The 19999-nt window shown below is 56.5% G+C and overlaps 1 protein-coding gene across 1 annotated transcript; it reads left to right on the top strand.

Moving 5' to 3' along the window:
• Positions 1–9703: 9703 nt before the first annotated feature.
• Positions 9704–19855, top strand: ATP8B1 (ATPase phospholipid transporting 8B1). The gene is made up of 27 exons (XM_057405308.1): positions 9704–9907; positions 10589–10686; positions 11094–11207; positions 11373–11471; positions 11567–11628; positions 11984–12056; positions 12173–12243; positions 12591–12673; positions 12827–12985; positions 13138–13226; positions 13324–13514; positions 13800–14008; positions 14076–14119; positions 14219–14375; positions 14703–14891; positions 15165–15277; positions 15391–15555; positions 15685–15796; positions 15960–16035; positions 16524–16656; positions 16767–17052; positions 17419–17642; positions 18051–18134; positions 18250–18495; positions 18675–18813; positions 19176–19306; positions 19646–19855. Exons 1-27 carry the CDS (start codon positions 9727–9729, stop codon positions 19853–19855), a joined length of 3738 nt encoding a protein of 1245 aa, XP_057261291.1. The 5' UTR covers positions 9704–9726.
• The last annotated feature ends 144 nt before the right edge of the window (positions 19856–19999 follow it).

The raw sequence follows: 19999 nt of genomic DNA, 5'->3' as shown, positions 1-19999 counted from the left end.
ATACAGAAACCTTCACTGGACACTGCTGTGTGTTGTCAGCCAAAACAGGGAAGGGGTTGAAACTCTTTTCCCTGCCTGTATCCATTCTACCCTTTGCTGATCCCATTGTTTGCTTTCCAGCCGGCCTTAACTGTACTCAAACACTGGGAGAAGGTGCTCGGAAGGGCACAGTAACACTGGAGAGCATTCCCGGTGTAAATCCCTCCTCCGTTAACCCCCACTGCCATAGAAACCACCAGCTTCCCGCAGGCAGATGCTTTGGGCTGTCTGGAATCGCCTTGACTTGGATTAGTGGAACCTCAGCCTAAGCCCCAAACGCTCTTTAGGAAAGGAGAGGGGAGCTTCCCGCTTCCCAAAGAGCATGAGGAGCGCGAGCCCGCATCCCAAACGGCATGTCCTGGAGCTGTGCATCCACAGCAGCACCTTCTGGACGCACAGAGTGACACGCTCCCTGGCACCGGCTTCCCCTCTCCTGAAGGCCACGTCCCTGTGTCCAAGCTCAAATCATTCCAGCCCCAAGGAGCGCTCAGCAACCCCCCCCATCCATTGGAATTCCAAGGCCGGCATGCATATCGCTGTGGGAGGCTGGGAGCCCTGCCTCTGCTTGGCGTTTCAACACCCTGTTTGGGGTGCAGCTGATGAGCATCCCTCCCTCCCGCTCTGGCTCCAGGGCACTGAATGCCTGCTCCCATTCCAGATGCAAAGTGGCAGCATGGGAGCTATGGAAAAGCTGGGATATGCCCGTGTCCCATTCCCAAGAGGTCTGGAAGCAGAAGGACAGCTTTATCTCTAGGCTAATGCGTTCCTTGGCTTCTAAGCTTGAAGCTGGCGCTGTGCTCAAGGCCAGGTCGGAGCAACCTGGGAGAGCGGAAGGTAGGAGACGAGTCCCTTCCATCCCAACGCAGTCCATGTCTTCCCTCGGGGCTGGAAACCCACATCCAGGCGTGCAGGGCTGGAGAAGAGGGAATGAGCAAGGCAAAGAGGAACGGGAGCTGAAGGGATTCCTTGGAGGAGCTGCAGCCACGGGTGAGTAGGAGGCGAATCAACACGAGGCGGAGGTGGGCGAGAGGTGCACAGAGCCAGGAGATGATCCCGGAGCACGGAACACGCTCCAGAGGCTGTCCCACATTCCCGGCCTCCTGCAAACAGCTCCCTTTGCCAGAGGGAAGCAAAGCCCCTGTTCACAGGGGGGGACAGGGGTGCTTGAAGAAGCACTCACACTGATGGCTGTGAGTCTGAGTGCTGCCACGGGGTCACACTGCACATGGAAGAGCAGGAATGAGCATGGATCATCCCCTTGTCCCTTGTTCCAGGGTCCTGCCACGATCCCACAGGTCTACACACTGAAACCAGCTCTTTAGGAGATAGAATTACCCTTCCCAGACCTGTTTGTGTCCCTGGGAGCAGGGACCTGCACACACCTGAGGACTGGGAACCTGATCTCCAGCTGGAGCAATTCCAGAGGAGGCCACGGAGCTGCTGCGCTGGAGGCAGGCTGAGAGCAGCTCCAGTGCCTAAAGGGGCTCCAAGAGACCTGGAGGGGGGCTTTGGACAAGGGATGTAGGGACAGGACGTTGGGAATGGCTTTAACCTGCCAGAGGGGAGCTGGAGATGGGATATAAGGCAGAAGATCCGGGCCTGCAAAGGCAACCCCCTTTCGATGGGGCTCCAGGAAGCAAAAGGGGCCGTTTCAAACAGCTCCATCACACCCCACTGCTGCACGCACTGATCCCTCTCCTTGCAGCCATTTGGGAATGCTCTGGGACAAGTGAGGACTTTCTTGTTTCATTCCAGGACTGTGCCATTCCGCTTCCAGACCCGGAATGGGAACTGGGGCTCCCTGTGTGAGAGCCTTCTGCTGGCTCAGAAACCAAAGTGATGGATAAACCATCTCCAGCTCCAGCCCTTCCTACTTATCCTGCTGCTGCAGTGTTCCTGCAGGAATTCTTGTTATGGAGGGATAGGAATAAAGCTGAGTCCTCTCACAGGCTCATGAAAGGTGTGGGTGGAAGGGACACTAAAGCTCATGCAGTTCCAAGAGGGACACCTTCCACTGCACCAGGTTGCTCCAAGTCTCGTCCAGCCTGGCCTTGGACACTGCCAGGGATGCAGATGCAGCTTTGATACCTTCCCTTCTCCTGTGGGATCCATTATGGGATGGAATTCCTGCTACAGCTGCCTGGCAGAGTAGTTTCTCCCCCTTTTAGCAGGGTAGCAAATCAGGAGTAGGCTGATACCACCGTACACACGCGGGGCTCATGGTCCTAAGGAACGCAAAGGGCTCGAGTTCTGATCACACGAGTAGCTGCAGGGAAGCACAGCACGGATCCCTTGGGATACAGGAGGTTTTGCTGCTGCTCCAGTCAAGCCAAGGCCAATTCCCTTCTCCCAGGGCGCCTGAAAGCAGCAGCTCAGCCCAAACGTGCCCTTCAGTGCACGCACCCATGCGAGACGAGAGCGAATCCGTCAGAGGCCAACCCTCCCAGCCGGAGATGCCCAGTGGAGCACATGAGGCGTGAGCTGAACCAGAAGGATGCTCCCTTCGGGCAAGAAGCATCCCATCACCAAGGCAGAAAACACGGAATCCCAGAGCGGGTGGCATGGAAGGGACCTTAAAGCTCACCCAGGGGTGCCTTCCCCTAGAGCGGGTTGCTCCAAGCCCCGTCCACGCTGGCCTTGAACAGGGATGAGAAGAGGGCAGGCTTGCAACGCGTTGGAAGGACGGAGTAACCTTGCCTTTAGAGCAGACAGGCTCGGGAAGGAACCCCAGCCACCTCAGAGCCAGCAAGCAAGGCAGTGGGTGCTGCGCGGAGCTGCCGGAGGCCATGCGGTGGTGTGGTTCTCCATCTGTTGGCCGGAGGGAGGAGCAACAGCGGTCCTGAAAGCGGGCGAGCATAGAGGCACGGAGCTCCAGAGCGGGCTGGGTTGGAGGGGACCTTAAACTCCTCCTGTTCCAACAGGGACACCTTCCACTAGAGCAGGTTGCTCCAAGCTGGCCTTGAGCACTGGGGCAGCCCCAGCTTCTCCTTTCAACCCATGCCAGTGTCCCACCACTCTCCCAGGGAAGAACTTCCCAATATCCCATCTCCGTGTCCCCTCTGGCAGGTTAAAGCCATTGCCATCGACGGGCTCCTGATTTGGACCTAACCCTCGTAGTCGTTGCTGTGTAGCAAGAGTTCTGCACAGCACTTCAGCAGTTCTTTAACACGTATTTGTTCCCTTTCCGACCTGAATCATTCAGCAGGAAACAGGGAATCCTGTGGCTCCTCTTCCTGGCCATGTTTTATGCATAACTCTGTGTTTGAATCCCCCTTTCAAGTAGAAGAGCTCTTGGGGGGGGGGGGGGGCTGAGATACCCATCAGGGTATTAACTCCCATCAGGGTATTAAGCCTGCGGTGAAGTTATGCCATCCCAGCGTGTGCTCAGCTTACTTTGGGCTGATGAAACAAAGCCCAACTGTCAGCTTGTGGAATAACAACTATTCCTGTGCCAGACTTGGGGACAGATCCGGTGGCAAGAAATCCAAGGAGAGAAAGATCCAGGAGGAGAACTGGAGGTACCTGAGCACCGTGTGTGCGCAGCGGCAGCTCCTCCATCACACCCTTCACGGAAGAGCTGCATCCCCCTCCAGCATGGACCAGCACTTTGTGTCCAAAGGAATATTTAGGGCGCTTACTATGGCAAATCCTCACTGTTAAAGGCTTCTTTACCCCTAATAATCCTCATCCTGAAAGGTGACAAGTGATGGAGCAAAGCCCTGGCCAGAACTGGGCCTGAAGCGAAGGAAGTTGCTGCTTTGTAAGCCCAAGCGTTTCATTATCCCGCGTGAGGAAGTGAGGCAGGCAGGGAAAGAGGCAGGAGCTGAAAGGCGCCAAGTCCAGCGCTGCATTTAGGTGTAGGGATAGAAAAGGCTGCTGGAGCACGGCTCAAGGAGCACTGCTGCTAGTGCAGGACGCACCGAGGCGTCGCTTCCCTACCCGTGAGGCCCAAACCAAGAGCACTTGGACGCGGAGCAGCAGCCACGAGGGAGCGGGTTCTGGCTCCCCAGTGCTCTCAGCCGGATCAAACACACTTTGATCGGCTCAGCCTGCAGCAAGGGAGCCGGGATCTGACGTGGATTGATTCAAACCCGCACGACGCCACGCAGCTGAGCTGATTTTTAGCCCCTGCTTCCCCTTGCCCCTGCTCAATAATAACGCTTGATTTAGGCCAAACTGAGAGCATCGGGGAAGGCAGAAACTACGTTTCTCGTTTCAGTTGGCATTTTGGGCCAGGAAGAAGCTTTCCCTTCCCATTTGGATTGCTCAATCGGGACAGTTTGAGCTCAGGTGGAGGCTGGTTTCAAGTGATGACAGTGTTGGACAACCCTGCACACCCCAGTCACTGCCTTGCCCCTATTCTGTGTGTATGAAGCGGAGCTGGGCTGCTTCTGGAGGAGAAAGAAACCCTGCAAACAGCAAAAGCAGGACCCCAAAGCCCCCAGACCCCAAAGCCGTGCTCGGGGTGCATTCAGCACCGCACTGTGCGCTGTTCAGCATCCATCCTGCATGGATGGAGGGTGAGGGACCAGCACGATGAGGCTGCTCGTGCTGCACCTGCAGGATGACCCCAGGGCTGCAGACATGGGGTGGGTCCATGTCTGTGTTTGGGTGTCTGCTCACTGGATAAACACTTACAGTTGGAGCTGGTCACATCCGTTCCCATCAGGTCCTTGAGGTCTTCACATGCCTGGAAGAAGAAGAAGAACACAGTGAAAAGGATTGCAAATGGATAGTCATTGGTCTCAATGGCTGAGCATCCCCTTCCCTCAAAGGGCTTGGGAGCCATGAGTCCACTCTGACCCTTTACAAAGGCCAATGGGTTAAAATCCCTCCTAAGGTTAAAGGCTACAAAACCTCACACAGTTTCCTCTGTCACACTGCACAGTAAGCACATTAGGAAGGTGGAATAAAGTAAATAAGATGGGATACAGAAATCCTGTCACTTAAAACACAAGGAGGGTGGTCCTACCTATCCCAAGACATCGATGGTGGTGGCCATTGCCACAACTGCCACTGATGTGGGCTTGGTTTGTGCCACAGCTGGGGTCCCTCAGCACAGGGATGGAGGTGGGGATGGAGCCAGGGACACAGGGATGGAACCGGGAATGGAGCGGGCGATGGAGCCGGGTACACAGGGATGGAGCCGGGGACACAGGGATGGAGCCGAGGACACAGGGATGGAGCTGGGGACACAGGGATGGAACCGGGAATGGAGCCGGTGATGGAGCCGGGTACACAGGGATGGAGCCGGGGACACAGGGATGGAGCCGGGAATGGAGCTGGGGATGGAGCTGGGGACACAGGGATGGAGCCGGGGATGGAGCTGGGGATGGAGCTGGGGACACAGGGATGGAGCCGGGAATGGAGCTGGCGATGGAGCCGGGTACACAGGGATGGAGCTGAGGACACAGGGATGGAGCCGGGGATGGAGCCGGGTACACAGGGATGGAGCCGGGGATGGAGCCGGGGATGGAGCCGGGGATGGAGCCGGGTACACAGGGATGGAGCCGGGGATGGAGCCGGGTACACAGGGATGGAGCCGGGGATGGAGCCGGGGATGGAGCCGGGTACACAGGGATGGAGCCGGGGATGGAGCCGGGGATGGAGCCGGGTACACAGGGATGGAGCCGGGGATGGAGCCGGGATGGAGCCAGGGATGGAGCCGGGGATGGAGCCGGGGATGGAGCCGGGGATGGAGCCGGGGATGGAGCCGGGATGGAGCCGGGGACACAGGGATGGAGCCGGGGATGGAGCGGGCGATGGAGCCGGGTACACAGGGATGGAGCCGGGGATGGAGCCGGGGATGGAGCCGGGGATGGAGCCGGGTACACAGGGATGGAGCCGGGGATGGCGCTGGGGATGGAGCCGGGTACACAGGGATGGAGCCGGGGATGGAGCCGGGGATGGAGCCGGGTACACAGGGATGGAGCCGGGGATGGCGCCGGCCCCGAGGCGCTGCTGAGCCCCGCTCCTCTGGCCCATGGCGGGGCGGTTGCCGAGGCCGGGGCTGTCCCCGCTGCCCCCCCCCCCCCCCGGTAACGGCGGTGCCGAGCCGGGGCAGCCTCCCCTCGGGGGGGGCGGAGGGGGGCGGGGGGGGGTCACCGTGCGTGAGCGGCTCCGCCGCCGCCTCCCCCCGACGGCGCGGCCGTGGCTGTGTCCGGGCCTCTCCCCTGGCCCTGGCGAGCGGGGGAACCCGTTTGTCCGGTCTGACGGCGGCTCCCGCGGGGCGGGCTCGGGGCCGCCGCGGGGATGAGAGGGCCCTGAGCGAGCGGCGGCGGCGGGGCGGGCCCGGAGGGCGCTTCCCCCGCGGGACCTCGGCGGTGCGAGGGCGGCGATGGCGGCGTCCCGGGGGCAGGCGGAGCTCCGGTAGCGGCGGGGAGCGGGCGCGGCGGGCAGGTGAGGCCTTCGCTTGTGCTCTGCTCTGGCGCACGGGGCTCTTGGCGGCGCCGTGCCCAGGAGGCTCCGAGCCCCGGCAGCGATGTGGGGCCCTGCCTCGCCTCTCCCCCCCCACCTCCATGAAGATGGGGCTCAGCTGATCCCCACGCTTAGCCCAGAGCGAGGAGCCGATTCCTCCGAGGCTACCCCAAGGCTGAAACCCTGGGAGAGGGAAGGGGTTCTTGGCTGGGAGGGGGCCGAATGGGGCTGGATGTTGGGCAGTCCTTTGCTTCTGTCGCCTTGGGCTGGTTCTGCTTCTGGCTTCTTCCTCCTCCCCTACCCCCAGATGAGGAAAGCGGCTTGGTGGCTGGGGGCTGCCCGCTCATCAGGCGGTGCTCGTAGAGCGGCGGTAGGGGTCCTGTGGAGGAGCCAGCCGCGTTCTGCACGAGAGGAGGCAGCCGAAAGCTGACTTTGAAACCGGCTCTCCCCCGAGCCGGCCCCCGGTAACTGAGCCGCTTTGCGGACGGAGCCGTAATTGAATGCAGGGAGGGAGCCAGGAGCTCCTGAAAGCTCGGGCAGGCTCCGTGCGTGGCTTAGCCCATGGCCCTGGGCAAAGCACTTAACCTTGGCGTGCTGCTGGGCACCGCGGGGGTGAAGAACATGCTTCGGCTCAGATCCCTGGGGAACGCTGCTCCCTGAGCCGCTCTGCTGCCTGACAGAGCATCCAGCTCAGGGAACTCTTCTGTACGCTGGGTTTTCCCCTTGTGTGCTCTTCTGTACCTCGGAAACCTCTGCTTAATGGCGTTAGAGGTGTTTTATGGACGCTCCCATCAGGGAATCGCTAAGGAAAGCAGCAGAAAGTGACCTTCTGCCTAAGAGCAGGCAGCACGGATGGCTTTGGAGAGCTTCCTACTGCACACACATCATCTCATGAGCCAAAAAAGGGCCCAAACCCCTCTCTCCTATGGCTCACGCGTGCTCCAGGACAGTGATGTTCTCCTATGCCATGAACCTCGCGAGGCAGCGCAGTGCTCGAAGAGGCAGGTAGAAACCCCTCCGAAGTACACCCAAAGCAAAGGTTACCCAGCTTGGTTATCTCCTGCAAGATAACTTCTCTTGCCATGGGCTTCAGCTGCATCTCTGTTAATGGACAATCCCGGGGCAGATAACGGGGGATGTTATCACCCTGCTCCTGCATGCCTCATCCCGGAGTCAGGGAACGGTTCCAGCCCGAACCGCCACCTCCCTTTAAGCAAGCTGGCCTAGAACAGCGTTCGGAGGGGAGCTCCCCCAGAGCCAAGTGTTCCGGGGTCACCCCCTGATGGCGCAGGGCCGTTACGGCACCAAGGTGATTCCTCTGGGGGTAGCCCAAGCTCGGCTGTGTGCGGTGCCACTGAAACCTCCTGGAGCTGGAAGGAACCCAGTTGGGGAAGCTCGTGATCCTCACAGCTCTCAAGGCAGAGCCGAAACCTCTCCCCGAGCGGTCGCGCTCCGAGCATCCCATGAAGCTGTTTCCATTGCAGTTCCCTGAGAGTCTGACCATCACCTTCAGGTCTTCTCCACCTGGCGCGTGGCGGTTCTCCTACCACCAGGTATGAGGTGGATTCTGGTGTCCATGAGTGCTTTACCCATAACCACCTCCCAGTCGCCTGGATCTGAACCTTTCCTGGTGGGAATTCTGAGTCACCTTCACCTGGAGCGTGGGTGGGAGCTTCCTGCAAGGCCGCAGTGCAGTGAGGAAGGAGCGTGGAGCCAGAAGTTCTTCCCTTACTGCTACTGAGCAGTTGTCAAGCCTGGCTTGAGCCTAGACGAGGAACCCCCTGTGCGTCCCCGCTCCGCTGGGGTGCTTTACCCCTGGATCTCCTGCAGCCTGGTTGCTTGGGTGTTTGCCACACGTGGCGTGAGCACTCAGCGCTTGTTTCCACGGAGCACGGAGGACCAGGATGCGCCTCCCAGCTCCTGTTTCACGGCAGCATCACCACTCTCCACCTCCCCCTGAGCTCCTGCCACCGCTTCGAGGCCCCTTCTGCTGCCAAGTAGGTGTCAAGAAACTTAACCCGGAGCCACTTTGTCACCGTGTCACTGGAGGGCTCCTTCTCCTTCCATCGCACCCCATCTCTGCTCTGTCATTGCTCTGGGTGCCTCTCTGTAGCTCCTCCGCTTGGACCAGCATCCCCTCCAGGGCCGGTGGTCCCCAAGGGCAGGGTACGTACAGGGATGCTTCTGGAACAGAGAGTAAATGCCCTGGGGTTCCTCTGGCATTCAGCTGAGCCTCTGCATGATTAATGAGTTCATTAATCATTAACCCGCTCATTAGTAAAGAGTAATAGGCTGAAGGCTGGGTCTGCGTGTGCCTTGGTTTGCTTCTCTTGGAGTGAGGGGCATTCAGAGGTGTGGTGCTGCTTCAAGGACCATGCCTGGGAGGACTTTCAGCTCTTCCCCTCCTGCAGGTCAGGTATTACAGGCTGAATCCTTTTCTGTTTTGTATAGATGATTCCAAGAGGAATTCTGGATCAAGCTGCCGGGGGGGGGGGGGGGGGGGGGGGGGGTGTGGAGATCGAGATGGGATCTTAGTAAGTTCTTCCCTGTGAGGGTGGTGGGACACTGGGATGGGTTGGAAAAGCTGGGGCTGCCCCAGCCCTGGCAGCCCTCAAGGGCTTGGAGCAACCTGCTCTTGCGGAGAGTATCCCTATTGGAACTAGTTTCAATCCTATGGAATACTTATGGACTCATAGGATCACGGAATGGTTTGGCTTGGAAGGGACCTTAAAGCTCACCCAGTTCCACCCCCTTGGAACAGGACCTTGAGCTCCCAGCCAAAGGCCCTGTCATCTGAGCAGCATATTAAGTGCTCATGTAATATTTACATCTCCATTACAAGGGGGATTAAGGACAGTGCAAACCCTGGTGTTGAACCTGCAGGGAGGGCAGAGGGAGCAAGGACTGGCTTGGATGAGCCTGGCATGGAGCATGAGCTGTGTGACCTCAACCCTGCCTGCCAGGCCCCTGCTTCTTGCCCCGCTGCGGCCATGGGGAGCTCCACAGGGAACCACGCAGTGGCCCCTGGGAGTGATGCTCCCTCATTCCTCCATCCCACTGGATGTTCCTCAGCCTCTGGGTGAGCACACAGAGCACTAATGAAGGAGCTGCTGCTGCTGCTGTGGCCAGAGCTGCCCCATGGCTGGAAACCGGTTTCAGACGGGGCTTTTGGTGACCACCACCACCAGACGAGATGCCAGGGACGTGGTTCAGCTCTTGCTGTGTTAACTCCTGCCCTGCCTCCCCTCCCGTGCTCACAGGGTGCTCAGCATGATCTCGGAGAGGGACTCAGAGACCACCTTTGAGGAGTACTCCCAACCCAACGATGAGGTGATGCCCTACAGTGACGATGAAACCGAGGAGGAGCTGGAGCCTCGGCAGCCTGGGCCGAAAACAGGCCAGGCCCAGAGCAACAGAGACACCCGGGAGAGCAGAGACACCCTGAGGAGAGGTAACAGTGGGACTGGGAAGAGGCTGAGCCTCCTGTGGGTCAGGTTGTCAGTAGGGTGGCTTCGCTGGGCCCCTAATGGGTGGCAGAATGAAGCTCGGCCCCATTCCACGCAGAGCTCAGGGCCAGTTGGTTGCATAAAGGGGATGAGCTGCACGGTGACCTTGTCTTTGAGGCAGAGGAGAGCTCAGACGCAGCCCCACATCCTCCCCTTGCCCCTCACCTGGACACCTGAAGCAGCATCCGAGAGAACCTGCTTTGGGTTCTCCCCATGTAAGCACAAGGCTTCGCCGTCCCCACAGCCAATGGCACCCAAGTTAGCACCCAAACCGTGGGCCAATCCCAGCAAACCCCAGGCCCATCCATGAGGGACAATCCCTGTGGCTTGGGGAGAGCGGCCCGTGGCTCAGGAAAGCTGCACTTCCAAACACTGCTCCTCATCCTTCCTGTGGGCTGGCTCCGGAACGGGAACCTCTGATGTGGGCAGGGCTCAGCTGGTGGCTGGCTTAACAGGGCTAGGCTTGAGGGAGCTGGGAGGGACTCCGGACAAGGGGTGTAGGCCCAGGAGGAGGACAAATAGCCTGGAAACCGATGGGAAACCTAACCCTGCTTTAAAAGGTGGCTTTTGAGAGGGAACCTGGCTTGTCCCTTGCCAACCGTGAGGTTCTGACCTTGTCTCTTCAGACTGCAGCTGGCAAGTGAAAGCGAACGACCACCACTTCTACCAGCAGCCCCAGTTCAAGAGAACAATGTTCCTGTGCTTCAAGAGAAGCAAATACAAAGTAAGTCCCCTCTGGCTGAATGAGGGGGAATTACTTCCTTAAGAAGGGCATTCCAGTGCCTAAAGGGGCTGCAAGAAAGCTGGGAGGGAGGGCCAGGGCAAGGGCAATGCCTTGAACCCGACAGAGGAGAGGTGGAGATGGCCTTCACTTCGTTTAGCTGGGCAGAAGCTGTACCCTTTCCACACGGGTGCAGTGCTTTGTGCTCCGTGGTGTAGCTAAAGCTTCAGTCTGAGATTCTTTGGTGGGTTTTAATGGCACGGGAATGGCTCTTTTTGTGCCTGGTTGAGGGGACCCCTACTGGGGAAAGGAACCACTCCGTCAAGGCTGATAGGGAAGCTTGAGAGGAAGTACACATGCGCTGCAAGAAGAAGCTGCTGTGCTCAGTGATGTTTGCTCTCCTTCTGCAGGGCAATGCCATCAAGACCTACAAGTACAACCCAATCACGTTCCTACCCCTGAACCTCCTGGAGCAGTTCAAGAGAGCGGCCAACTTCTACTTCCTTGTTCTCCTCATACTGCAGGTAAGGAAGGCGGAGGGAATGCCAGCCGGGAGGCGAGTGTGAGTTGCTCCTTGCTCACCCGAGTAGTATCTTCCTAACCTTTGTCTGACGTGTTGGCTTCCTTCCTTATAGCCCGATCGCTATGAAATGTCTCTGAACTGACCTGATTTCCTGGGTCTCTTGCAGTCAATTCCCCAGATAAGCACCCTGTCATGGTACACAACACTGGTGCCCTTACTCCTGGTGCTGGGCATAACGGCAGTCAAAGACCTGGTGGATGACATTGTAAGAAACGCTTTATATCGCTTTAAAGGCCAAGGAAATGGCTTATATCTAAAACTGGGATAGAGGGAGAGAACACGGTCTGCTCCTGCTTTCAGGCTCGCCACCGGATGGACAATGAGGTGAATAACAGGAGATGTGAAGTCATCAGGGATGGAAGGTTTGTGCTCATCCTTTCTTGGCTCTAATGTTTGTGGCCTTGGTACTAAGCTCTTAAAGCAGCTCCTTGTTGTCTGTGTGAAAATCTGATTGAAAAAGGAAGGGAACTGCCCCCAGGAGTAACTTCAACTCAGTTCTATGGTGCTAAATCGGGGCTAAAAGCAACTTAAGAAGGACCGCGTGTAGGTGAAGAGGGAAGAGGGAGCTTGGCCTCTGAGCTAGACCCTCAACTAAAAGGCAGTGTTTCCAAAGGGAAAACCACACCTGACCAGGATGCAACGTTACAATATCCATGACAAGAGGTACCGAGTGTTCTAGATTGAAGAATGAGCACTGTTAAACTCTCTTGCTGTTAGGTTCAAGAGCACAAAATGGAAAGATATCAAAGTTGGGGATATCCTTCGCCTGAAGAAGAACACCTTTGTTCCTGTAAGTGCTTTAGACGCTTGGTTTCTGTTCCTCCAGAGCTCCGGGTGAGCCTCCCCGTGGGTTTATGGGGAGAGCGTGGATAACCATCTCCCCCTGGTGCTTATTTCTTCTCCTAGGCTGATATTTTGCTGTTGTCCAGCTCCGAACCGAACAGCCTGTGCTATGTGGAGACAGCCGAGCTAGATGGGTAAGGCTCTGTTTCAGCATTCCTTGCCTTGCTGGGAAAGGGGCTGCAATTCAAACTGGTTAAGCTGGAAAACTGTGCCCAGGTTTTGATTCCCACAATTCAGAGATCATTAGAAACTGGTGGGGGATCAGTCGGTGGGGTCTGTGGGGGAACATCACACATGGGACAAAGGCTTGGATTCGTTCAGCCTGGAGAAGGGTGATTTCATCAGTCTTGTGGCATCGCGGAGTTACAAAGAAGATGCTCCCTCCGCAAAGCAGCTGCAAGCTGGACCTGCTTCCTTTCACCTTTCCTTACGCCCTGCGAGTGGGAAAGCAGCAACGCATCTCTTTATCCCTTCTCCTTAGGGAAACCAACTTGAAGTTCAAGATGGCCCTGGAGGTAACGCACAGACACCTGCAAGAAGAAGGTGCAATGGCAAACTTTGATGGTTGGTGCTGTTCCACCCCTACAACTGGTCCCTTCCACCCCAGACCGTTCCGTGATTCTGTGAACAGTCATTTACTCACAGCCCGACGTAAAACTGGTTCGATCCTGGTACAAATCACTGCTGTAGACTAAAGCTGTTCCCCTCCTCGTTTAGGCCTGGTTGAATGTGAGGAGCCAAACAACAGACTGGATAAGTTTGCAGGCACTTTGTTCTGGAGGAACACCAGTTACTCCCTGGACGCCGATAAGGTCCTGCTGCGCGGATGTAAGATCAGGAATACGGAGTTCTGCCACGGCATGGTCATATTTGCAGGTACTGAGGAACATGTGTAACACTGACTCGCCAAATCATGCCCCGGGGAGTGAAACGGCATCTTCATCTTATAAATCCCCGTTGGGTTTATGTCCCTGGGCTGTAAAACAGCAGGTTTAGCTCTCGGCTGCCCGCTCCATCTTTATTTGTAGGTGCTGACACAAAAATAATGAAGAACAGTGGCAAGACCAGATTTAAGAGGACCAAAATCGACTCCCTGATGAACTACATGGTTTATACTGTAAGTCTGTGTTCCAACTTCCCAGCTTTGGGGTCGTTTCGAAGCGATCAGAGAGGATGGGCACTGAGGAACCCTGGTCCCTCTCTGCACATCACAGATCTTCATTGTCCTCATCCTGCTGTCAGCTGGCCTGGCCATTGGCCACACGTACTGGGAGCAGCAGGTCGGCAACTCCTCCTGGTACCTCTATGATGCTGAAGACTTCAGCCCTCCCTATCGTGGCTTCCTCAACTTCTGGGGCTACATCATCGTCCTCAACACCATGGTCCCCATCTCCCTCTATGTGAGGTAGGTAATGCCCTGGCCTTTAATAGGTGATAGGGTTGAACTAACTTAGGGGCTACTTAATGCTGAACATCCCAGTCTGCTCCTGCAGTCCGTGGAGGAAGCTGCTTGGAAAGCAAACTCAGGTGGAAAACCCCTATTTCCAGACTGTTCCTCAAACACAGCGCCATGAAACAGGAATAGCTTTGACGTCGTAACATACTTGAAGTCCTCCAACCCTCTTCTTGGAGCGGAGTGGGAAGGAGGTTAAAACCCTGGGAATGAGACCGTTCCTTTGGTTTCATTTAGCGTGGAAGTGATCCGTTTTGTCCAAAGCTACTTCATCAACTGGGACCTGCAGATGTACTACCCCGAGAAGGACACTGCTGCCAAGGCCAGAACCACCACCCTCAATGAGCAGCTGGGGCAGATCCACTACATCTTCTCTGACAAGACAGGAACCCTGACCCAGAACATCATGACCTTCAAGAAGTGCTGCATTAATGGCCAGAGATACGGTAAGTCCGTGGTTGTCCAAAGTGGTGCTGGGTCCCGTGCCTCCTAACCACGGTCCTCGCCTTGCAGGAGACTGCCGGGACGGAGCAGGGCAGCCTCAGAGCCACCCCGAGGTAGGTTGGTGTCACCCGGCTGTGTAGAACAGGGCACGTTCCTTCCATCCTGCCGAAGCAGTGGCACCCGAGGTGACCCCAACTCTGTTCTCCAAGCAGCAAGTGGATTTCAGCTGGAACGTGCATGCAGATGGGAAGTTCTCCTTCTACGATCACTACCTGATAGAGCAAATACGAGCTGGAAAGGACCCCGAAATACACAAGTTCTTCTTTCTGCTTGCCATCTGCCACACTGTCATGGTTGACATTTCTGATGGTGAGTACGGTTTGGTTTGCCTGTGGAAGGAGAAACAGTGCCTAATCCACTTGCACAAGGGACGGAGCCAAAAGGAAGATGATCCCCTTAGTACAAACACGGTTTCAGTGCGGAAACCCAAGTGGTTCCATGCTGCTCCTCCTTTACTCACAGCCCTATAGGCTACACAAAGGCATGTGCTGCCAGGACAGACACGCAGCAGCCAAACGAGTAACTAAATGGGATAGAAACGAAATGCAGAGGTGCAGAGCTTTGGAGGGATTCGTGGACGTGAGGAATAAGGTTGGAGGAGTCACATTCATGTACGCATTTCCCTTCTCCCCACAGGTCAGCTCAACTACCAAGCAGCTTCTCCAGACGAAGGAGCCCTGGTGACAGCAGCCAGGAACTTTGGCTACGTGTTCCTGTCCCGCACACAGAACACCATCACTCTGAGCGAGATGGGCGCGGAGAGGACGTACGATGTCCTCGCCATCCTGGACTTCAACAGCGACAGGAAGAGGATGTCTGTCATCGGTAAGCTGCTTGCAAGCAAGCCTGTGTTTCACGGGGGGGGGGGGGGGGAGCACACGTAAGAGAAGTTGGAGTGTGGAGGACTGCGACAGCTCTAAATCCCTGAGAAGGGGAGATGCAGTTGTCCACCCAATGCTTCCCTGAGCATTGTTGGAGGTGACAAAGGAGGAACATCTTGAAGCTGTGGCACTAGACTGAAAGATCTCCCCTGAAACTCTGCCTTTACATAGATGTACTCAAAACCCTTTGCCACTCCTCTCTTGTTTTACTGCACAGTAAGAGAACCAGGTGGAAACATCCGGCTATACTGTAAAGGGGCTGACACAGTCATCTATGAACGCCTGCACCCCAGCAATCCCAAGAGAGAAGCCACAGAGGAAGCACTGGATGTATGTGTGTGGTTTACCTACCCCTTGAAGTTACAGGTGCTTCAGTGCCCACTAGAACCTCACTCCGAAGCTCTTAAATCAGGTGTAACTGTGTATTTGCCACCATCTGTCAGGTATTTGCCAGTGAAACCCTGAGGACCCTCTGCCTGTGCTACAGAGACATCGATCCTGAGGAGTTCGAAGCCTGGAATAAGAAATTCCTGGAGGCCAGTGTGGCCACCACGAGCCGTGAGGAGGCTCTGGACAAAGCCTACGAGGAAATAGAACGGAACCTGATTGTAAGTCAAGTTTGAACCTTTGAACGTGCTTCTAGGGAACCAGACCTCTCCGAGGGGAAGTTATTTGGGGTGAGATCGCCTCAGGCTTTAGAACCACACCAAACGCTTCTGTTTCTGGTGTGCTTCCAGCTGCTTGGAGCAACAGCAATAGAAGACAAGCTCCAGGATGGAGTTCCAGAGACTATTGCCAGGCTTTCCAAAGCAGACATCAAAATCTGGGTGCTCACCGGTGACAAAAAAGGTGGCGTTTCATCCTAAAGGCAGGATAAGTTGGGACAACACAAGAGGGAGCCCAGAGATGCTCTCTGGAGCCAGGCTGAGAGAGCTGGGCTGGTTCAGGCTGAACACTTCCTCCTGACTCAACTCTGGCCTAAATCCTTGCCTCTGACTGCTTTCCATTGCAGAAACTGCTGAAAACATTGGATTTTCCTGTGAGCTCCTAACGGATGAAACCACCATCTGCTACGGAGAAGACACCAGGCAAGTGGGGAGCCCAGGGAAAACCAGTCCCTGGATAACATTATCCCTGCGCTTTGGTCCCCTCGGGACTGCAGGCCTGGGCTGAGCTAAGCAGGTCTCTCCCTAGTGCACAGCTTGAGTAGCAGCCCAGATTTGCTCTCACTGTGTGTCCCTGAATGTCAGTGTTATCCCAGCTATTCCTCCAGCTCATCCCATGTTCCTGCACGCAGCACAGACCTATGCCATAAGCCCAGAAACTCAGCCATACGGAAATGGTTAATCCCAAGGGAAAGCAACGTAGGACTGGGAGAAAGGGAGCTCTGTAACACTGTCACAGCTATTCCTGACTCATTTTCCCAGAGTTTTCCTTATTGGCAAACCTCCTGTAGCACTGCTTAGACCATCACCTAATACATGGCAACAGAAGTCCTTGCAGCATCTGTTTCTTGTAGATTTTGAGGCTGGGACTGATCCAGCTTCAAGTTTATCCCTGTTTTTCCTCTATCCAGTGCTCTTCTTCAAACAAGGCTGGAAAACCAGAGGAACACGGCTGGATCCAGTGCACATTCCTCACTGAGGATGAATGAGCCCTTCTTCCAAGGCAGTGGGGATCGTGCTTTAATAATCACTGGCTCCTGGTTGGTACGTACCAGAGGTGTTCTCCTGCCTGTTTAGGGCAGTGCTGGATGGACCTGAAGCTCTTTTCCAGCCTGGTTGCTCCCACGACTCCCTGATTTCCTTTGCTGTCACAGAACGAAATCCTGCTGGAGAAGAAGAAGAAGAAGAAGAAACTGAAGCTCAAGTTCCCCCGAACAGCAGAAGAGGAGAAGAAGCAAAGGGAGAAGAGGCAAAGGGCCGAGGCCTACAAAGAGCAGCAGCAGCAGAACTTTGTGGAGCTGGCCTGTGAGTGCAAGGCTGTGATCTGCTGCCGGGTGACTCCGAAGCAGAAGGCCATGGTGGTGGAGCTGGTGAAGAAGTACAAGAAAGCCATCACTCTGGCTATTGGGGATGGTGCCAATGACGTCAACATGATCAAAAGTAAGGCAGCTGCAAAGCTTCTCCTGATAGGAGAGAGCTCCTCTGGGCCTTCCTCTGCAGCCTCTTCACTATCGCTCTTTGAGAAGACTCCTCCATCTGTTTCACTTGAGCACTTGGGCTCTGTTTGCTTCCATCTGTGCTTTCCCTCCTTGGGGAAGCCCTTCAGGAAATGGTCAGTGGGGCTTCCCGATGGATTTTGCGGACGTTCCCCGCGGAGGGACTTGAATTCTCTGGGGGTTACAAACAGGGAGCATAAAGAACGAATCCCAGCGGGAAAGCCAATTCCGGGCTCTGGGCTCCGCTGTTGAAGAGCCCAGAACTGGTGGGAGATGTGCTCACGTTGTGGTGTGTGTTTCCTTCACGTAGCTGCTCACATTGGAGTTGGGATCAGTGGCCAGGAAGGGATGCAAGCTGTCATGTCCAGTGACTACTCCTTCGGGCAGTTCCGCTACCTCCAGAGGCTGCTGCTGGTCCACGGGCGCTGGTCCTACATCAGGATGTGCAAGTTCTTGAGATACTTCTTCTACAAGAACTTTGCTTTTACTCTGGTCCACATCTGGTATTCCTTCTTCAATGGCTTCTCTGCCCAGGTGAGGAGGTTTCTTGTGCGGAACAGCAAGAGGGAGCGTGGCACAGCAAAGCTTGAACCTGGGAAGCGATGGCACCCCGAAGCTGCCGTCCATAGCTCCTGCAGGAAAATAGGTGCTTAGTTACACCTTGTGTAGGTGCAGCAGGATTCGGGTTGGAAGGGCCCTCAAAGCTCCTCTGGTTCCAAGAGGAACACCTTCCACCTGCTGGACAGGGTGCTCCCAGGAGGTCCATGTGTGCCGTTCCAGCAGCGTCCCAGGTCAGGTCACACAGCTGGTTTGGAAGGAGTAGGGCACCCTCACACAGAGCCTTGAGCTAAGGTGTCGAGTAAGCACGGGGCAGGTCACGTAAAGCTGGAGGAGAGCCCGCGTGAGCTCTCAGGAGCCACTGAGCTTCCTCCTCTCTCGCAGACAGCCTACGAAGACTGGTTCATCACGCTCTACAACGTCTTGTACTCCAGCCTCCCTGTGCTCCTCGTTGGATTGCTCGAGCAGGTATTGTCCAGGTGCTTGGAGCTGCATGGGCTCCAAGGGCCCTTCCAACCCAACCCAACCCGTCCCTCGAAGCTTACCCCAGGAAGTTGCTACAAGTTCTCTTTCTCTTACTCAGGACGTGAGCGACAAGCTGAGCCTCCGCTTCCCCAGGCTCTACGTGGTGGGCCAGAAGGATTTACTCTTTAACTACAAGAAGTTCTTCCTGAGTTTGCTTCACGGAGCTATCACCTCCTTGATCATCTTCTTCATCCCCTACGGGGCCTACCTGAAAACGATGGGGCAGGATGGAGAAGCGCCATCAGACTATCAGTCCTTTGCTGTCACAGCAGCCTCTTCTCTTATATTTGTGGTCAACTTCCAGGCAAGTCAGCTCAGTTTCCTCAGCTCTGGGCCTGCTTTTGGCTCCTCACGCCATGGCAGCGAGCAAAAAGCTGCTCTTTGAGGCCCTCTCCTCCCTCTCGATGCTCCCTTTGCATCTGGCTGGGAGGTGACTCCGCCGTGCTGAGGAGTTGCTCACGTGGAGCTCTGCTTTGCTTCCAGATTGGCTTGGATACATCCTACTGGACCTTTGTGAACGCCTTCTCCGTGTTTGGGAGTATTGCACTTTACTTTGGCATCACCTTTGACTTCCACAGTGCTGGGATCCACGTTCTCTTCCCTTCTGGCTTTCAGTTCACTGGTGAGTCCTCGTGCTTCGTGGTTCCTGGTCCTGAACTGTGGCCCAAACGATGCTTTATTTGGGAGTACCCAATCAAAATGAGCTGGAATTGGGCATTATCCAGCAGTTGGAGTCCACAAATAGGAACCAAAAGAGCTTGGGCATGAATTTCTTGTAGGAAAAGTGCCTTACAAACTCATTCCTCTTATACTGTCCTCACAGTAGAGTCTGAATCAAAGCCTGATGTTGTGCTACACGACGCAATACCCGTCTGAGGCGTTTCACCCTCAGAAAACAAGCTGTGCCTTTTAGTGCCTTACTCGTGTGTTACACCCAGTCGAACGACCATGTCATACACTCATTTTTGCCTTGTTTATGCCTAGGCACTGCCCCGAACGCTCTGAGACAGCCCTACCTGTGGCTCACCATGGTTTTATCCATCGCTATCTGCTTACTGCCCATAGTGGCCCAGCGTTTCTTAGCCATGACAATCTGGCCTTCGGAAAGCGACAGAGTGAGCAAAGCGGGATCTTGCTTTGGTTAACGGGGCACGGATTCACACACACGAGGGGGAACGGGGGGGTGACATTAATGCAATTAGATTGGTTTGGCTTGAAGGGCCCTTTAAAGCTCACCCAGTTCCACTCGCCCAGGGCGCTCCGACACCGCCAGGCCTGGGGCAGCCCCAGCTTCTCCATTCCCACCATCCACCCCCACAGGGAGGCACCTCCCTCCGTCCCCGTCTCCACCTCCCCCCGCCGCAGCTTAACCCCGTTCCCTCCACCCGCCGCCCCCCCGTGCTGCTCCCACCTGCCTCGCGATCCATCGCGATCCGTGCCTGTGCTCCCCGCAGATCCTGAGGCACCGCCGGCAGCTGGCGGCAGACGAGCAGCTCTGGAAGCGGCGGCCGAGCGCCTTCCGCAGGGGGATATCGGCCCGGCGCTCCGCGTACGCCTTCTCGCACCAGCGCGGCTACGCGGACCTCATCGCCTCCGGGCGCAGCCTCCGGAAGAAGCGGGCTCCTCTGCCTGCCGTGCTGGGCCCCGGCGCCGCCGCGCACTGATCCCCGCCCCGCGGCCGATGCGCTCCGACCGAAGCAGCCGGCGTCGGGCCGGGCCGGCCCACGGGACCTGCTGCTTTCGGCCTCTTACGGAGCCCGTGCGGCCGAGGCCCGGCCCGGCCAGCGGCGCAGCCCCGCGCCGGGGAT

This window comes from Pezoporus wallicus, unplaced genomic scaffold, assembly GCF_028554395.1.
Source record: "Pezoporus wallicus isolate ANWC-B61680 ecotype Strahan unplaced genomic scaffold, APGP_CSIRO_Pwel_v1 contig_9101, whole genome shotgun sequence".
NCBI classification, from domain to species: Eukaryota; Metazoa; Chordata; class Aves; order Psittaciformes; family Psittacidae; genus Pezoporus; species Pezoporus wallicus.
The sequence above is the reverse complement of the archived record's forward strand: the minus strand, read 5'-3'. Positions and strand labels throughout refer to the sequence as shown.

Bases quoted from the DNA above. Each gene is read 5' to 3' on its own strand.
- ATP8B1 (XM_057405308.1), top strand. From the start codon at position 9,727: ATGATCTCGGAGAGGGACTCAGAGACCACCTTTGAGGAGTACTCCCAA. The intron at 18,814-19,175 runs GTGAGTCCTCGT...GTTTATGCCTAG, and splicing joins TTCTGGCTTTCAGTTCACTG to GCACTGCCCCGAACGCTCTG. The intron at 19,307-19,645 runs GTGAGCAAAGCG...TGCTCCCCGCAG, and splicing joins GGCCTTCGGAAAGCGACAGA to ATCCTGAGGCACCGCCGGCA.